Source organism: Amblyomma mixtum, chromosome 8 (genome assembly GCF_055824585.1).
Source record: "Amblyomma mixtum isolate Tamu chromosome 8, ASM5582458v1, whole genome shotgun sequence".
In the NCBI taxonomy this organism is placed as follows: domain Eukaryota; kingdom Metazoa; phylum Arthropoda; class Arachnida; order Ixodida; family Ixodidae; genus Amblyomma; species Amblyomma mixtum.
In genome coordinates, this window is record NC_143019.1 from 72,940,073 (window position 1) to 72,959,546 (window position 19,474).

Here is a 19,474-nt window from a genome sequence, read left to right on the forward strand (position 1 = left end):
CGGAAGTGAAAAATAGGCAAAAAAGTAGCCGTGTAATGTATTTAAGGCTCCAGATTTGTTCCAACGTATAATATACACAGAACCCTTTGATCGTATTTTTTCGTGTGTGAAATGGGGGCAGAGGTGGGTTTGGATTCAGGGAGTAATAAATTGGGTGCCATTTTTTTACTTCGTTCTCAGGTAGAAATTTTTTTCTTACGCAAAATGTTTTTTTTTCTAGTTATTTGTTCCAGCAAGGATAACTGACCATTATCTAGTTCCTTCCCTAGCTACAGGAAATGAGATCGTTTACTTTTTACTTATCATTCACTTAATGGGAAGCTGTACTACGAAGAGAGAGAGAGAGAGACAGAGCTCTTCAATGAAAAAGAGAGATATGAAAGAATGTATTAAATTGGGCATTTATTCTTTTTCTTATGACTTGCTACAAATGCCTTCTTGCGTACATTACCATCATCATATTACGCATATTTGTGTTTATACAATGCGAAAACATTCACTCGTAAACACAGCGGCCATTCTAAACCCGAAAATAGTTCGCGCAGGACTAATACCTTGCCTGGTATTTATGGGTGTGTGATGTCCGATCAGTAACTGTGTCGCAGTCTCATGTTTGTAAAAACAATTTCTTCAACTTTTTGTCACATTAACCAGTGCTATGGGTGAGAGACATTGAAAAAGGTTGAAATAATCAACAGTTAACTGATAGTACTGATTTACCGATTTACGATATGTATGAGACATCAGCTAGTTTTCATGCTAGTTTTCATGGTAGTTTACCAATATCCCTCAAGAGAAAAGTACACAACAGCGGTATCTTACCGGTACTCGCCTGTGGGGCAGAAACGTGGAGGCTAACAAAGAGGGTTCAGCTTAAGTTAAGAACAACGCAGCGAGCTATGGAAAGGAAAATGATGGGTGTAACGTTAAGATATCGGAAGCGGGTGGAGTGGGTGAGGGAACAAACATGGGTTAATGACATCCTAGTTGAAATCAAGAGGAAGAAATGGGCTTGGGCAGGGCATGCAATGCGAAGGCAAGATAACCGCTGGTCCTTAAGGGTAACGGAGTGTATTCCAAGAGAAGGCAAACGTAGCAGGGGACGGCAGAAAGTTAGGTGGGCGGATGAGATTAAGAAGTTTGCGGGGATGCGGTGGCCGCAGCTGGCAAAAGGACAGGGTTAATTGGAGAGACATGGGAGAGGCCTTTGCCGTGCAGTGGGTGTAGTCAGGCTGATAATGATGATGATGACCTTTCTGCCCTGGTAAACTACATTTCCTTGAGGGCGCACTTCTGGTAGACATTGGGTTTAACCTGATATAGCAGAAACATCGCTGTGTTTGTTTAGGAGGTGGTGGGCCAGTACTACACCACTGTGACCACATGTTGCCCTGGTGAGTGGGTGCATTGTCAGCTCTTGTTGCCAGGATCAGGCAACACCACCTCGACTCAAGGCCTGTGCATGTCTGTGTGACGTCATTGTTGCAAGGTCATCCTGAAATTCGGTTTCACCCTACGCGGTCGCGGTTTTTGATTCTACGCTGCTCTTGAAGCTACCTTTTGAAATTTGTAGCTCAAGCGATGCAGCGAGGTATACTTAAGTTACCTAATACTATTGGCAGCCTGTTGAAATAGCTGAAAAGTTTGATATAATCCACCTGGCATTTCATTCAGTGGCAGAAGTAAAGTTGCGAGTAAATTTTTAGCTTCACGACCAATCATTTCGTTACACCTTAACTGAGACACGGATTTCCATTTTAGGGCACATTTATTGATGACATTAGATAAAAATAAGCACCATACCTCAACAGCAAGCAGATTTATGCTTTAAGAGTTCTCAGTTTTCGTTTCGCTGTCTTGCTCTGCTTGCTTTCAGTGAGTTTATTGTTTTCAACTTTGCACAGGTTGTTCAGCAACGTGGTAGTAGCACTGGGAACATAACTTAATACTAGTTCGGTTGAGAGACCACGGTCACAGATGTCCGGGTCTTCAATACATTCAACAAGGAAGGTCGTGAGGCTCACGAGAACTTTTTTGTTTCGCACAAACAGAGAATGATGCTGCGTACTTTGCACCTCTCAGCTTGTCGACTACAAGTTCCATTGAGAGCATGGTGTGCAGAACAACTTTAGTCCACCCCGTGTTGCATTTGGTTTAGAGCGTCATCTTCCAATTCAATTAACAGATTGTCAAGAAACAAGTTTTCTCGGCAAGAATGGCAGAGGCGTTTGTTTACTGCAGCATGTGCACAACAATCAGCAACTTACGCTATAACTGTTAATATAGGCTCTTTTTGCTTCACATCATCTTCCGTAACTGCAACATCAAACTGCTTGACAATGGCTTGTAGACCAGTGGTGGAATCACGAGGTGCGGTGGCATCCAGGTCGGGCAGGTCAAGAAAACAAAACTTTGTGCTGGGCTAGTTGGTAGGACATAGTTGAAACTAGGTGCAGCGCAAAAGATGAACACAGAGTAAGGACACGACACACACGGAGCACACATGGAGCGCTCCGTGTGTGTTGTGTCCTTACTCTGTGCTCGTCTTTTGTGCTAAACCGAGTTTCAACCAGGCCAAGAAGCTTTTGGAGTCTCAGCTTCTGCTCAGACTTATATATCTGGCGTACTAATACATGGTACTGAGCTCTAGACAACTGTCTGTATCTGCCAAACCAGTCCTCCAAGCAGTCTCTTTGAAACTTTCCAAGTAAAACATCCTTGAAGACGAGCTCTTCAATACAGTATGTTGACACCTCAACAAGAGCATGTGAAGTATGACGCAGTGCTATATGGATTTCTCGAGTCAACTTGCCAGTATCATGCTTCAAGATGTCCCAGTGGTCCAACCAGTCTACAGTCTCGTTCAAAAACTCAGTCTGGTCACAAGGCAGTGTGTTTACAGGCTTTTGCAGCATGTCTCGGAGGCGTTGATGTTCATTATATTCCACCACGTCGAGACGTTAATAAATTCTGATGTACCATTTGTATGTTCGAGTGCCGCTTTGGTAGTCTTTAGCACTGCAACTGTCGAACCGTTGAAGATCCTGAGTGCAAGCTTCACGTTTTGTCGCTCCAGGTTGGAAGGATTTAACGCCTTCGGTGACAAAGTTGGAGCGAGTCTCAGTAGCTGATTTTTTTCTTCACCATACAATCTGCACAAAGTGCTTAGGCAGCTGTAAGCATAGACTGACCTTTTGAAAGGGGATTGAAATCTGGAAAGAAGATACACCTCCCACTGTTGTGCTGGTTAAGCGAGTTATTTCGGATGCACTTCAGGATGTGAACTATGTCGAGAACAAAAAACAACGGTCTTAAGGGTCAGATGGAAGCATATGGCTTCCCGTATAGCTTCGCTGTATGGCGAAAAATGACATGGCTTTGCGGTTGATGGAGTTATCCGACACCACAGCAACCACACGGATGCCAAAGTATTCCAGCTGCTTTATCAGTAGATCAACAAATTCAGGAGCTGTTTTGCTTCCATCTGTGCCACTGGAAGTATGTGCACGACATCTTTGTTGGAAGACAGCAAACTTTGTATCATGAAGACGTATGCAATCTTTGCTGCGTTTTCTTTGTTGACTGCCACACCCGTGACATATCCACCTTTGTACCCAAACGATGCTAGCAAGTGGATCTCATCCATCATAAGTGTCACAAAGCACTCAAGGTCACTTAGTGTTGATGCCAATCTTTTTGCATAAGACAGGAAAGAAGCCTCTTGCTGCTCTGTGGATGGGTTTACGCGGTAAGATGTACATATGTGCCTTATCGTGTGGGGATGTGGGAGCTTTAGCTTCGCTGCGCTTCTTGTGACTCTAAAAGCATGAGAAGATATTGTGAACACGAGGTTGCAGAACGCAAGCAAATCCACTGGGTAAGTTGATGTCTTGCTTAGGAGGATTCGAAGTTGCTGCTTCAAAAAGTTAGCAACTTTCACTTGCCGCTCATATGGGAAGGTTGAGGATGAGAGTTGGTCTAGAAGTTCCACCGCATGCTTCAGCAGAATCTCAAGGTGCAGTTCATTCTTTGCAGCATCCTTGTTGCAGTCTTCCACCACGGTCAAAACTTTGTTGATCTGTCTCAAGCCACAGTGAAGGAGGAAGTACAAAGCTGCCTAGTTTTTCTACCTTCATTTCCTCAAGTACACTCTCAAAGAAAGGTCTGAAGATACCATCACTGCACAAGGCGCAACTGGAGCATCTTAGATTTTGAAGCACAGGAAAAGTACGCATTTTCAGCAACCACTTTGGTTCTGAAATCACTCACTGTGAGTCCACTCACAGCTTTTAACAGGTCTTGGAATGTGATGATGGAATTCTTCTCTTCTTCAGATGTGTGGGACTCAATTGAAAAGCGTATGGCTTCCCGTATAGCTTTGCTATCAAGTCGACGAGACAGGTAAGCTGGGCAATTCGGAAAGACACTTGGGACCACACCGGGCTTGAATTTCCTCAGCTTCAGTAATACCTCGATTACCATCCCAGTAATGCTGTCGGTGTAGCTTGTCATGCATTGCATTCGAAGTCACTTTGACGGAAGTGGTGCTCACAAAGCTGTAACGTAAATCACTAAGAGAAGAGCGGCGGTTGACACCGTTTAACACAGCGAGCAGCTAACATGGCTGGGCATATGACAGGGGCTTCTGTCTTAAACCAGTGATTTACGACAGCAACTACAATCAGATGGCTGCTAGCGAAGGAAAATTTTTTTCCATAAGGAACTAATTTAGCCTGCAAAACAATTTTTGTTCCACACTCAAAACAGGCTGAATGATATCCGATTATTCGTATCTGTGGTGTGTTGTCGGATATATATTTTTATCTGCTGGAGAATTACGGCAAGACCGCATTCGAACCGTGGTCCTTCTGCACGCGATGCAGATAATCTACCTCTATGCCATCACTAGCACTGGGGCGTAGAAGAGCCATACGCAGAAGTTCTGGGAAATATTTATAGCGGCTGCACAGCCATCATAGTAATCCATTGAGAAGGTAATAAAGTCCAAGAAAGAACGGTGTAAGACAGGGAAACACGATCTGTCCAGTACTCTTCACCATGTATGTGCAGGAGGTACCGAGAAACTTGGATTTGGAAAAGTCTGGGATAAAAGTTAATTTGGCAAATATCTTAGTAATCTGCGATTCACTGATTACCTTGCTAAGTACCTCAGGGGATGAAGCAGGCAAAACAACGGTGGGTCTTGCCCCGCCGCGGTGGCTCAGTGGTTACGGCGCTCGGCTGCTGACCCGAAAGACGCGGGTTCGATCCCGGCTGCGGCGGCCGAATTTCGATGAAGGCGAAATTCTAGAGGCCCGCGTACTGTGCGATGTCAACGCACGTTAAAGAACACCAGGTGGTCGAAATTTCCGGATCCTCGTAGAGTTGCTTCGGGACGTGAAATCCCAGTGAACCAAACCAGAACGGTTGGTCTGAAGATTAATGTGTAGAAAGCTGAAGTACGGTTCAAGCTCGGAAGGGAAACGGCAGTTTACAATACGCAGTGAAGCGGGCAGTGACCGCAGATCCAGACTACGATAGGAAAATCAAGACTAAGAATAGGGTAGAGTACGCGCATTTGGCAGGCACTTTCAGTTAACAATCGAACTGCAGGTTACAAAAATCCCTACTGTCTATCTTACCGGCACCCACCCACATATACCAGAAACGTGAAAAGGCAGGTTGAACTTAATGACACCATTTTTCAGACTCAAGATGTTTATTGCATGCTGTTCACTATCCACATCGGAGCAACTGGGCAACTGCGAGCTCATTTGCTGCGGTGAGTAATTTATAACTGAACTTGTAAGAGTTCTGAAAGTATATAGCGCTCCTCATTGCGCGTAGTGAGCGCGCAGGGAGCGCGCAGGGAAGTGCATTCTGCGTTTTTCGGGCCAGGGGTGCGGAGGGGTGAATTCACGACAGGCGGGCAAAGGCAACATCAGTTCCATCTTAAATGTACGCAATTCGCAGCCAAATTTCTTGGAAGCGCTCACTCACAACAACAGGAGATATCTGGGCAATTTCCTCACTGGCGTCCCAGAACCCTCCTCGCAGCGCCGCCTCTCCTCCTCCGCTCTTTTCTCCCTTCTCCTCTTTTTTTTTTCACGGCTGTTGCGCTCTTCGGTCTATTCCTCCGGCGAGTCTGCCTCCGCGCACCGCCGCCGCGAATCTGCGCGTCTTCTGGACCTGGTCAGCGCGCCTCTCAATGTGCTGACGCATGAACACGTAGGTGGTGGTGGAAACGTTTATTCCCAATGATGTAAATCGTAGGGGGCGCCTGGTTTGCCGCAAAAGTTTGCATGATTACGAGAATTGGTATGGGTATCGGGCATGCAGCAGTATTGGGTATTGAGCAGTCCGGGTTTGTAGTTGTCGCCAATGTGCAGCCTGCGCTATGGTGAGGGACGGAGCGGGGGGTGCGTATTCCCTTCTTTTGTCTCGGTAATACGAGAGAATATCACGGAAGGAGACCAGGTAGTGCATTCCCTGCTCACGACAGTATGAGGCATTTTTCGCCTTAATAAAGCGATTCTGCTCGTATTGTCTTTCACAGCTGTTCTGCTCCTGGCGAGCTTCTAGGGCGGCCGGCTCGCGATTTTCGCGTTGCCCTTAGAGCCATTTGTGTGGCCGGCACGTTTCCCGCGCAAAGAAGGCGACTGCGCACGTACTTAAAATGGCGTTAAAGGGCGATTCACACGACGGTCCGTTCGCCCGCGGCCCGCGCACTACCTGGTCTCCTTCCGTGATATTCTCTCGTATTACCGAGACAAAAGAAGGGAATACGCACCCCCCGCTCCGTCCCTCACCATAGCGCAGGCTGCACATTGGCGACAACTACAAACCCGGACTGCTCAATACCCAATACTGCTGCATGCCCGATACCCAGACCAATTCTCGTAATCATGCAAACTTTTGCGGCAAACCAGGCGCCCCCTACGATTTACATCATTGGCAATAAACGTTTCCGCCACCACCTACGTGTTCATGCGTCAGCACATTGAGAGGCGCGCTGACCAGGTTCAGAAGACGCGCAGATTCGCGGCGGCGGTGCGCGGAGGCAGACTAGAAGAGCGCAACAGCCGTGAAAGAAAAAAAGAGGAGAAGGGAGAAAAGAGCGGAGGAGGAGAGGCGGCGCTGCGAGGAGGGTTCTGGGACGCCAGTGAGGAAATTGCCGATTTCTGCGCCTGATTGGAACAGCCCAACGAACATGCCTGACTCCCAATCGAAAACGGACTCTAGGCTGGCACCCAGAGCTGAGAGCAAGTACTTATAATTTAAACACCCGACCAGAGGTGAGCAAAGAAAAAAAATTAGAAAAGTAAACGCACCGCAAGCATGGCTACTCGACGTCTCATCCATATGTGTTTTGCTACGTCTGTAGCAGACGACGCTGCTCAACCGGAAGCGTCACTCAACTTCAGCGCCACCACCACTGGGGTCGTCTTCCGCCCGCTTCCGCCTGCCAGACCGCACATGTGTTTTTCGCGCACGTATGTTTTTGTTCAGTGTGTTCAGTTCACGACCCGGTCGTGGTTCAGTTGAGCTCGTGTGCGGCGTCCATGGAGGAAGTCAAGAACTGGCGGCGTGAAATGTTGGGCGGTGAAAAGTTTTGGCAGGTTTTTAGGTTGCGCTGCGAGTTCGATAAGTTCGAGTAGTTTGTTGGCTGGACATTCGGTGTGAAAGTTTGCCACCAGTTCGCCAGGATATGGTGTGTTGCTTTCTCGGACAAGTCAAACGGGATTTTTGACATGCCTATGTCAGTTGGAGCTGATGTGGAGGTGCGAGGAATGGTGAAAATTCGCTGACACTTGCTTGCCTCTCCGCGACGTTATCGCATGACAACGAGCCCGGAGCATGTGAGTATTATGCAGTGTAAATATTGGATGTGATTAGCGCAAGAACCGTATTGCAACTTTTGTTGGGAAGTTCCTAGGATAAAGGCTGAACTCCATGTGCGCAAAAAAACACGCGACGGCGGCGAGCGACGCCGTCGAGCAAAGCGAAATGCCCGTGTCGTTCGCTCGGATTGCACGCTGACAGAAAATTTTGCTCGTCGCCGGAACTTGCTTATGCGATTAGCCAATAGCACCTTACCCTACAGCATACGTCACTGCCGGTAATTTCGCGCGCTTTCTCGAAAGTGCCGCATTTTGCGTTAAGTTCTTTCGAGTGCCCGTAGGTGCTACTTTCGTACTACCATGGCACACGCGAAGCCCAAGGCTTCAATGAGAGGCTTGTCGACGCCGTGGAGTGCGAGCGGGTCCTTTGGGACCTGCATTCAGAAGCGGCGTGCCGCCGAGTAGCCGCAGCCGTCGATGCAACAGGTGATTGGTCTTCTTGTAAACAAAGCACTGAGTTGGTGCCATCGACTATACGAAATGCTGACCGTACGCCGAGTGCGGCGTTTCGCTAATGCTGTGTTCGAGGACGTGGCAAGCTGTGTAACGTCGAGCGATCGTTATCGTTCGCTAGAAAATGTGCTCCGCCGGGCAGGAGATTTGCATGCTAAATGCATGCTTAATTTCGTTACAGGCTTTCACGCCTACGCAGTTCCCGATGTGAAGAATCGATGGAAAAATCTGCGCGACACCTTCAGGAGGATGTTCAAAGGGCGCATCCAGGCGAAAAAGAGCGGGGCTGGGGCGGACGGAGTTGAAGAAACGCCCACCTGGCATTTCATCGAAAGGCTGCTTGCTCTTCCTGCGGGACACAATGCGCGGTAGACCGTAAGTCCATTTGGGGGTTATCATTACATTTCACTAAATGTATGCTGTCATGTGCAGTTTCGCGCCGCCGCGGTGGCCCAGTGGTTATGGTGCTTTGCTGCTGACCCGAAAGGGGGGCGGCGGTCGCACTAGTGATACCGTTCGCAGTGGCTCAGTGGTTAAGGCACTCATCTTCTGAGCCGGAGTACACGGGTTCGAACCCGACCGCAGCGGCCGCATTTCGATGGAGGCAAAATGCAAAAGCCGCCCGTGCGATGTCAGAGCATGTTAAAGATCCCCAGGTGGTCGAAATTATTCCACTACGACGCCTCTTCCTTCCTTTCTTTTTTCACTACCTCCTTTATCCCTTCTAAGGTGCGGTCGGGTGTCCACCAAGATATACGAGATAGTTACTGCATCATTTCCTTTTCTCAACCAATTTTTAACCATTAATGGCAAACTTGCACAAATTTTCGCAAGTTTCCGGGGTTCTTATTTCGCGTGGTTAATGCCAACAGGGATTTGTTTAGAGACACATTAGTGAACCTGAAAAACCAATGCATTTCTAGAATTACTGTAAAATTTGATAATCTAACATTGGCATCCTTATCACCACCCAATGCAAGAAAGGCCGCCACGGTGGCTCAGTGGTTATGGCGCTTGGCTGCTGACTTGAAAGATGGGGGTTTAATCCCGGCCGCGGTGGTCGAATTTCGATGGAGGTGAAATTCTACAGGCCCGTGTGCTGTGCGATGTCGGGGCATGTTACAGAGCCCCTGGTGGTCGAAATTTCCGGAGCCCTTCAGTACGGTGTCCCTCATAGCCTGAGTCGCTTTGGGATGTTAAACCCCCATAAAACTTAATGCAAGATGATGATAGACTGTCACCTAATATAATGGATGAGAAGGAAACGTGCAACTATGATTAGTGGTCTGTACCCGACGCGTACATGGTTGAGCCACTGACCAAACCTTAAGGCGTGCCGACGCCAGGCAGGCTCCACTGCCAGTGGACTTGGCCTTAGGTGCTAAATAATTCCAAAAATGTGCTTTGCACAACAGTGGCACCCTGTGCACAGTTGCATGCCCTCATCCTCTGAAGCTGTAACATTGCAGAGCTATACACTGCCTCTCGCCAGGAGCCCTCACGAACCTTTCCAAATGTGTCGGTGCAGTGAGCACAGCCAGGAGGGCAGTAGTGTCTAGCTGAACTGCTCTCCATGCAAAGGAAATCATGCAGCACGGATGTTGCTTTCACTACGTTGTGCACATTTTTTGGCTCAAGGTTGAGTCTTCTCTCAAAGATAAACCACCGAGATGCCAAGATACCCAAAGCATTTTCAACACATCTTCTGTAAAAGAAACAATCACAATTTTGCTTGCAGGACTGTTACGTGTCTCACTTTTTTCACACCAAGCAAAGCCCTTTTGTGACTCAGCTCTCCATACAAAGGAAATTATGCAGCACGCATGTTGCCTTCACTACGTTGTCCGCATTTTTTGGCTCAAGGTTGAGTCTTCTCTCAAAGATGCGCCACCGAGATGCCAAGATGCCCAAAGCGTTTTCAACACATCTTCTGTAAAAGAAACAATCACAATTTTGCTTGCAGGACTGTTGCATGTCTCACTTTTTTCACACCAAGCAAAGCCCTTTTGTGACTCAGCTCTCCATACAAAGGAAATTATGCAGCACGCGTGTTGCCTTCACTAGGTTGTCCACATTTTTTGGCTCAAGGTTGGGTCTTCTCTCAAAGATGCGCCACAGAGATGCCAAGATGCCCAAAGCGCTTTCAACACATCTTCTGTAAAAGAAACAATCACAATTTTGCTTGCAGGACTGTTGCATGTCTCACTTTTTTCACACCAAGCAAAGCCCTTTTGTGACTCAGCTCTCCATACAAAGGAAATTATGCAGCACGCATGTTGCCTTCACTAGGTTGTCCACATTTTTTGGCTCAAGGTTGAGTCTTCTCTCAAAGATGCGCCACCGAGATGCCAAGATGCCCAAAGCGTTTTCAACACATCTTCTGTAAAAGAAACAATCACAATTTTTCTTGCAAACTGTTATGTGTCACTTTTTTCACACCAAGCAAAGCCCTTTTGTGACTCAATGCACTGGTTCTAGCACTTATAAAATATCGCACACCTGCAAGTCTATAATGGCCAATTCTTTCTGGCCAATTGAGTGAGGCCAGAAACGCAGTTAAATTTACTGTTAGTTACTGTTAGTTTCTCTCTGGAGTGATACATACCTTGCACGGCTGAGGCCGCATGAAATCTGGGCGCAACTGGAAGGCCTCATCGCCAATGAAAACATGACACACCTTCTCTGACTTTTAAGTCCATGGTAGAGAGAGGGTGTGGTAGATGGTTCTTGGCGATCACAAAATGAACAAGGGAGGGGAAAACCTCAGGTTGCTTGAGCCAACGTTTCGACAAGGGGACTTGTCTTCGTCTGGGCAAAGCGTTCATCATTGGCAGGGATTAAATAGGGCCTTCGCTCCGAGGAGGAAGGCCCCGGGGGTGGGGAAGGAAAGTGGTGTGAGAGGGGATGCGTGTCAGGAAGGGGAGTCCCCAGGAAGTCCCCTTGTCGAAACGGCTCAAGCAACCTGTGGTTTTCGCTTCTCTGACTTAGGTAGTCAAGCTGCATGAGGCAGACGTTGGCCAATGGGGGAATCCTTAAAGATGCCCCCTTCACTGTGTCTCCCGGGTGCACCCACGTCCACCAACCGAAAAACATACCTGCTGTCCACTACGGTCAGCATAACGATGGAATGGGCACCCTGGAAATAAGTGTGAATACAGACACTGAAGGCTGAGGTCCACAGCGGTCACAGAGTGAACAGTACCCAGTGCAGTGACCTGGCATGTCATCCCACCCTCTGCCATGTCGTGATGCTTGCTCTCTCCACCCACAGCAGTTGACACCCCCCCCTGTAGTGAGTTTACTGCAGGAGTGTAATGAACTTGTTTTTTGCAGTGCATTCAATTATTGCAACCTAGGGGTTTTTGTAACAATACAAAAAAAAGACGACTTTGCCTCCTCAGAATACACACTTGCAATCATGCCACACAAAACACCAGTTCAGACCCCTCACAAATTCATTGCACTGTAGTGCCAAGTTTGGAATTCGGTGTTTCACACTACTGCACAAAATTATTTTTTTTCTTTTTTCACGCACACACTCATTTGGATTGTAAAACTTTTATATCCAACATTTTGAGGGGCTGTAGGCCCCTCGCCTAAACACAAAGTACAACTGCCTTCCCTCCTGAGGATAAGTGATCATTTGCAACCACTTCGAAAACAATTATCTTTCTGCCGTAACATGATTACACTACTAATTTCCCACTTATCAAGACCAGACATTAAAAATATGTACTGAAAACAGGACAGCGCTTGTCCTGTGTCCTTTCTTTTTGTCTGTTTTTTTTTCCCCCTCTTCAATCATTATGGACCTTTATCAGCTGGTCCAGCTCAACATTCTGCTATTCACCTATGCTATCCGTGGTTTCAGCTATTGCAGGATTCCTTAAAATGCATGTCATAACAAGCCCCTCATTTCCCTACCTGTGTCTGTTCAAGTACGTTCATGTCACATTTCCATACCTGATGTTTGCATAGCTGTTAAGGTCCTGCATTTTCTTGCACTAGGTCAGTGTGACTGTTTCACAGCCGTATGTGACCCTTTCCACAATGCTCGTTAGGCATTGGCAGCAGTTCAACAAATGGATTACTGCTTTTTTTACATAACATACAAATACTTTGCTTTCATACCTTATAGTGGAAATGAAGGCTTCCAGCATTCTTCGGGCATTTTATTTCGATGTGTTTTCCTTCCACCGCCCCCAGCCACTTTGGGAATTGCCACAGACTCCAGAAGTCTGCAGCAGTTTCCCTCCATTCATTCTCTGTTGGGACCTGCAGTGTGGAGGGCTAGTGCTTAATGAAAACTGAAATGCCTTTATCGTAGCTGTACTGTACTTGAGGCTAGAGTTAAATTGGAGCGAGCATCTTCCAGAGTACCGTGCATGTAGGATGAATTGCCCGTCTGGATGTTTCGATCCCCACCCTGAATGCCATTATGGCATCTTTGATCAGCATTCCTGATGACAGGTTCCTATGTACAACTAGAATTTCATCAAGTTCCAAAACGCACGCACGCGCTGTGCTACTCTGTGGATGATTACAGCCAAGCAATCTCCTGTGCAATGTCCCCAGACAAGCGTCGTGTGCTAAGAGCTGCTCGTCAGCCACCAAAGGAATGACCGCAGTACCCACACAACGTCCTTTCAGAAAAAGTACGTCCTTACCGGAGCGTCAGGGCGAGGCGCTCACCAGACGATATGGGCTCTCCACACAACCACTGTTTCGTAAGGCGACTTTCTACTATTGAGTGCAGGAAGTGAAGTATCTCCGGTCACATCCTGTAGAACTTGTATAAAACGGAGAGTTGAGCTAGTTGGTACATGTTTCTTGGAAAAAACAGCGCTAAACGAAGGACAACGAAAAAGAGTACAACAGGACCGGCGCTGACTATCAACTGAAGGCTTTATTAGAAACAACACGCAATATATACTCCAATGACAACCAAGAACGCATGGCAACACCAAAAGCTACAATGATACATCAATCACCTGGATCAAGATACTTCATTTCACAGTCATGAACTGTTACAGAGGGGATGCTGACGCACGCGTCACTGTTTTTTTGTATATGAAAGGCTTCACTGATTTCGCGTGTTAGTTTATCTTTGTGCTTTTACAGAATCTTAGTTTCATTAAAAATGGGGGTACATGATTTTTCAGAAGAACCAGGTTGGTTATTCTGGGAACAGTTCCTGTAATGCAAGGCCAAGTTTGACGACGGAGCCCCCCTTGATGAAGTGCTGTGGTCTCTTAAGCGGGTGTTCAAGCACCTTCCTGTTTGACCTATATACAAGAACTTCTACAAGAACTTGTAGAAGAGCTATGCATCCCTGTCATGCATCACCTTCATCTGCAAGAGTGCATTGAAGCGTATGCAGTTGTGCTGCTTTCATTTCTTCGCCAGGAACAATGTACCGCTGTGAAGAATTCGCTTTCCTCAGCGCGCCACTTCCAGACTGGTCAGAGCCTTCTTTCCCTTCAGAATCAAGCACAACTGCAGAGCGGCGACTTCCCATTGCCACTCCATTTCGAGCAAGGAAAAGTGCGCTGGGAAAACTGCTGAAACCAAAACTCCACAACCAAGTACCAAAAGATTACGTGAGCGTTTAGTGAAACAATCTGTATTCAATGCACAAAGATGTAAATTGATTTGATTTTGCATTTTTCTGCACAAAATTTTTATCCTTGCAAATAATGTGACTCTTGTTATAGGTGCAAACAGCTTTGCGGTGTATTACGCCAGCAACACTGATTGTCATCTCCGTTTCACATTCGCGTCTGTTTCGCGTTGTCGCAATGCATGGAGCTTGGCCGGTGGGCAACGGAGTGAATGCCAGCCGTTGTTGCCGCGGCACCTCATCACGTCGCTTACTTTTTCGTGTACATGGAACTCAGTCTTTAGGTGCCACTCAGTGCTCGGACCTATAAGTAGAAGTTACACTTTTCGGTTTACTCCGAACAACGCCGATAAACGCGCGCCGAATTCATTTAAAATTTTGTCTTTAACTGAAAACTGTTTAGTATTTCTGGCATGTATGTCACAACTATAGCTGGCTATTCACTATCAGTTGAAGTAGGTGACAGAAAAAAAATTAAGAGTGCTGAAACCAGGAACGCGAAATTCAGTACCGTGGTTGGGAGTTTCAAGCTATATCAAGGGATTTATCCACGAACACACACGCGCTGCGCATGCAAAAGCTGCGACCCCAATATCGTTCAGCACATAGCGCCGTCTGCTCATTATTATCTTGATGGTCCGTTGAGTTCTTCGGAAAGGCTCAGACCCTTCCAATCGTTGACGATTCGGCGATCAATAAGCAAGATGTAGAAGTACGTGCCAAGCACGGAGTCCTTCCCGAGACTACACAAGTCTAGGACTGATCTAGGACTGCTGTCCAACGGTTTTGCACGCATTTTTATATGCTTTACAAACAAAGAACTTAGGGCAGTCATGTTTCAAGGCCCGCCCTAGACTTCGCTAACCAATGAAAGTCTAGCATACAGTAACCACAGCCCTGGAAGGTTGGGCGCAACCTCGAACCCAGGGCTTGGCAAAACGAAAAAAAGAAACATATAAAAAGAACATTCAGGAGACCCTCTCCACGCGGGGCTTCTCACACTATGCGCACTCTCTCCCCTTTCCACTCTCGCCGCCGCACCCACGTGTCGCTTCTCCAGGGATGACGAGTTCTAGGTGAACAACAGGGCGAGTCACTTGCTGAATCATCTTGGGAGTGACTCGTGGCAAAGGCAGGAAACGAGCCCTGCATTGATTTGGTGCTGGCAGCATATAATGCCAGCAAACAAAAGGGTCCTTCGCGGAAATCAAAAGTTTCGCAGGTTTCTGCGGGATGGTACAGGAATCCGCTGGCACGCTTTCTTGGTGCCCCAGTGGTACCGGTGGACACCCGCGGTCGACAATGCTAGCAGTCGGCAGTCATGGCGACGCTGCTAAGCGGGCAGTCACTTCCAGGTTTTTGTGTGTGTTTGCAGGGGACACGTGGGTGCCGAGCCCGTGGCTTTACAAAGAAATCTCGGCGTAGACCGGAGGCGCGCAGCGGCCTCAAGAAAGATGGGGGTGTCAATAAGTGCGGCCTTACAGCCAGCTTAGGGCCATCGCTTGGATAAGTAGGTTTTTTCACTGCATGTAAAGACATAACTTTCGGGACCATAATAAGCAACTGTCAACGAGGAACGATGTGTAAATGGCACGAGATGCTGCCATTTACACATGGTATTGCCATGTACATTTGCCATGGTGATGCCACGGTGCCATTTACGTTTGGTGATGTTGCTTGAGTGACTGTCATTTGGGAACACTGCATCATACACGGTGGCAACAAAAGTGGCTTGCTCTGCAAAGATGCAGTCAGAACAGTAAGAGTCTTCTTCAGACAGGGGTTCTCTCATCGCCACCTATTAGTTTTGACAAAGGACTCAGTGCACTGGGTCTCCACCCCTTCGGTGGCCCAGCCTCCCAGTGCCACATGTATGGAATTGCTGGTCACTGTCAAGAAGTCCCTTCTCAGCACGATGTCTTTGCAAAGATCGGGCACACGCAATAACCACTGTCTTTGACAGCTGGCTACCCACTTAATCTTGCACCTGAGCGATGTGGCGGACTGACACCAACATGTTGCCAGACGCAGTGCCCGCCTCTCTTTCTTGTGCCCCGTGCCTGTATATTATTGTCAGCAAGTAGATTGGCGCATATTAATCTCGGTTTATTACCACACATTACCATCAAATAAAACAGTTAAATATAATACTTTTGTAATATCAATGACAGCTGTTTATTGCACAAGCATGCCACTATTTTATCTTGGCTTGCATTGACGTGGTTGGTTATTCAAGCAAGTCAACGTGGATATACTGCGCGTTCCGTTTTTATCTGACCGGGTTGTAAAACATTCTGCGCAAACCACTGGGACATTTCTGCTCAAAAAACGACGACAAAGTAGCTTACAATGGCCCGCGTTTTGTCGGCAAGTAAATTGACATCGGAACTTGCCCGGATTTTCCGGAATCTTCAAAAACTGCACTTGGCTGTGGCAGAATTTTCAGGGCTGTCAATTCGGCCGATCCGCTCGCCTAGACGAAGTGTTGCTGTAGCTAACTGCAGTTTTCTTTCGACGATTCCGGAAAATGCAGGCAAGTTCCGATGTTAAATTGCTTGTTACATAAACATACACTGTCAAAATCTACCTTGAGGTCACTTTTGGAGCCGAAATAGTCCAGTAGTTCGCGCAGAAAAATTGTTTACATCCCGGACCGATAAACACTGAGCAAGCTATACAACCTCGCTGCGTATGCACGTATCAAGACACATTTCAAAGAAGGCCGTCTTTCAAACAGGCAAGCGTTACACTGCTGCTAGATAACATGACGCTGTAGACTGAAGCGAATCGTTGCAGAAGCCACTTTTTGCTCTTTTCATTTTTTGGGTCCGTCATGTTTGCTGTAGACGGCATGCAGCAGCGGGGAAGTGGCTGAGCACCGTCAGCCTGACATTCGCTTCTAAAAAGAGCGCATGCAGAGCGTTCGAAAGCTCAGAAAGCGATTGCACTGTGTTTTGCTGGAAATACTAGTAGCAATGCAACCATAGCCTTCCGGGTCACATAAAACTTCGGTGGCCACTTCGGCCCACACCGCCGTCCTCTTTCTCTGCTCCTTGAAACCCTTCCTTGTGCTGTCCCACAATATGGGACGCTTTTGCATCGCGCCTATAGGTTTATCGTTAAATTCCACGCACGATGCTTTCGCTGACGTCGCCATGGTGCTGACCAGCGCACGCACGCGAAGTGACAACTGTCAAGGGACAGTGAGACGGCTGGTCGCTGCCGCAGAAGACAGACGGAAGTGAGTCCGACAGGCATTTCCGATAGCGTCATATGCGCGACGCGCCGCGTCAAAATCTAGTCGGTCCTGATCGGCAGCGGCGGGCACTTTTCTCGCCGTCGGGCGAAAATCGCCTCAAAAACGCTCCATGTATCCCGGGCTTAAGGGAGTGCTTTGGGGTTCTTGTTTTTCCAGCTCAAACAGGCACATTTCTTTGCAGTCACATTGATGCCATGGCATCATATTGCACTAAACACAGTATCCTATAGGCGGTCATTATGGTGTGCTCATCTGCAGCCCGAGTTGTTGCAGAACAGCAAACAAAGCCGGTGCAATAGCAGATAGCATGCGGAGTTGAGAAAGCAGCTCTCGGCGGTATGCAGCATCTTGCTCCACAGCAGCCGCTATGCGTTCCAAGGCTGCCTGGCACCCTGTGCTGCGTTCTTAATGCTGCAGCCATCAGCGTCTGTGCAGTTGCTAGTGCTTGTAATGCTGAAGCAATCGCCTCCAAAGATGTACTTTGTACTGGGGCTTCATGTGCCATTATCTCCACACCTGCAGCTATAGCAGAAGTTGCCTGGGTTGCGTGCTGCCTGTCCTGTACAAATAGCACGTGTAGAGAGCATCATGTTAGTTGTATCTCATGAATAGAAAGCAGGAAGAATGTATCACATTGCGATGTAATTGGTTGTGCCCTTTTCTGAGGAATAGGATCACACAGGTGGCTGCCATAAAATGCAATTTTTGTGCCGTCCGCTTTTGTCAAACTGCCTTGTATAAAGCAACATGTATGCAATAACAGTGTGCAGCTTACAGTGTGTGTGTTATAAACTAGGTGTATGTAATGGCTGCCATACAATGCAATCTTTGTGTGAAACTGCCCTGTAAAACTCTGCTGTGAAACTGCCCTGTAAAACTCTCCTGTGAAACTGCCCTGTAAAAGCAACAGGTGTGCAATTATTACGCAGCTTAGTGTGCGTTATGTACCAGGCGTATGTGAATCTCACAATTAACACTTACTGGTGTGATTTTATTCGCAGCTGTTGCAAAAGAAAGAATGCATACCGCTGCTTCTTTTTTAGCGATCTCCAGCGACTTGTCATAGTTTTTTGCAATGTCTGGAAGGAGGTCGGCAGGCATTGGTCGACGAGGGCGTGGCTTGTTTCTGCCTGTTGTAAAGAGAAAAGAACAATGAAGTGGATAGGCCAGTGGAATCGCCGATACATTCACTTCAGTCTGTTCAATGCTGATCATGGACTAGTTTAAGTGAGCCCCTACCAAATGATTCCGGAATGCTGTCATGGATGGAGCCGTGCTGGCTGAATGAGCATTCAGCCGATCGATTCTTCGCGCTCGATGCTGCGAAGAATCTCCGCTTTGTTGCAAAGCGGCAGAGCTTGCCGCTGCTTCGTGGTCACCTTCGTTGAAGCACACATGCGTACACTGAGCGGGGGCTAAGCACGAGGGCTGACTGCTGAGAATTATTATTTGGATCCCACGTCATGCGGGTATGCTTGGAACTGAAATGGCAAACTCGCTGGCCCGTGCTGGTATTGCCCGGCCACCAAGCATTCCCAGTGAATGGAATCCTGCGCAGCATGAGAAGAAATGTAGCTCACTCAAAAGCACCGCTATATCTCAACTGTGCATCTGCCTTCCCACGCCGACCCTCTGAAAAGGGAGCAGAATTTTACCCCGACTAGCGCAGATGGGAAAACGGTACCATTCGGACACTACACGGAATGGTTTTCTACGCGGCCAACTTCTAATGTTTAAATTTCTCTGCAAAATGCACAAAGAAATGCACACAGGGCAAAGCAGTTGTCTATGTACACAGACAACTGCATTGCCCTGTGTGAATTTCGTGCTTCCAAAAAGTAAGCAGACACTGGGGTGGCTACCTCATCCTTGGCTGCTGCTGCTACTACACGCATGGCGTGGTCAGTGATAATGCCTTATCATTACTTGTGTTCATTAGTCCTAGCAAAGAGGGCATGTGCAGCCATAAAAACGAAGCAAACAGCGCATTTTATGGACAGCGTGATTTCGAACATATTTCTGTGTGCCTAGTGTTCCATAGCACTGCATGCCAGCACTTCGCGCTTATGACCGCATTCATACTCAGCACCCTGAATTGTCATGTCTTCATCCATAAATGAAAAAACACGCAGGCGAGCAAAATGTAAACACTGCCCAAAGGCACCAATCGCATAAGACCTGCAAGGCGCGCTTACCAGTCTTGTCGCTTTGCTTGCCTCTTTTGCTTGGCAACCTCCTATT

At 47.5% G+C, this 19,474-nt stretch overlaps 1 protein-coding gene and 1 pseudogene across 3 annotated transcripts in view; one reads left to right on the forward strand and one right to left on the reverse strand.

The window, feature by feature from the left end:
- Positions 1-3,272: 3,272 nt before the first annotated feature.
- LOC149332987 (uncharacterized) lies at positions 3,273-7,340 on the reverse strand (annotated as a pseudogene).
- Positions 7,341-7,429: 89 nt separating this feature from the next.
- The window catches only part of LOC149332988 (uncharacterized), a 63,985-nt gene continuing 51,940 nt past the window's right edge, over positions 7,430-19,474 (forward strand). For all 3 annotated transcript variants that reach the window (XM_089558520.1, XM_089558523.1, XM_089558522.1), the window contains exons 1-2: positions 7,430-7,859; positions 8,536-8,729. In XM_089558520.1, the coding sequence (XP_089414646.1) occupies positions 8,716-8,729 (14 nt within the window). In that variant the 5' untranslated portion in view covers positions 7,430-7,859; positions 8,536-8,715. The remainder of the gene's footprint in view (positions 7,860-8,535; positions 8,730-19,474) is intronic.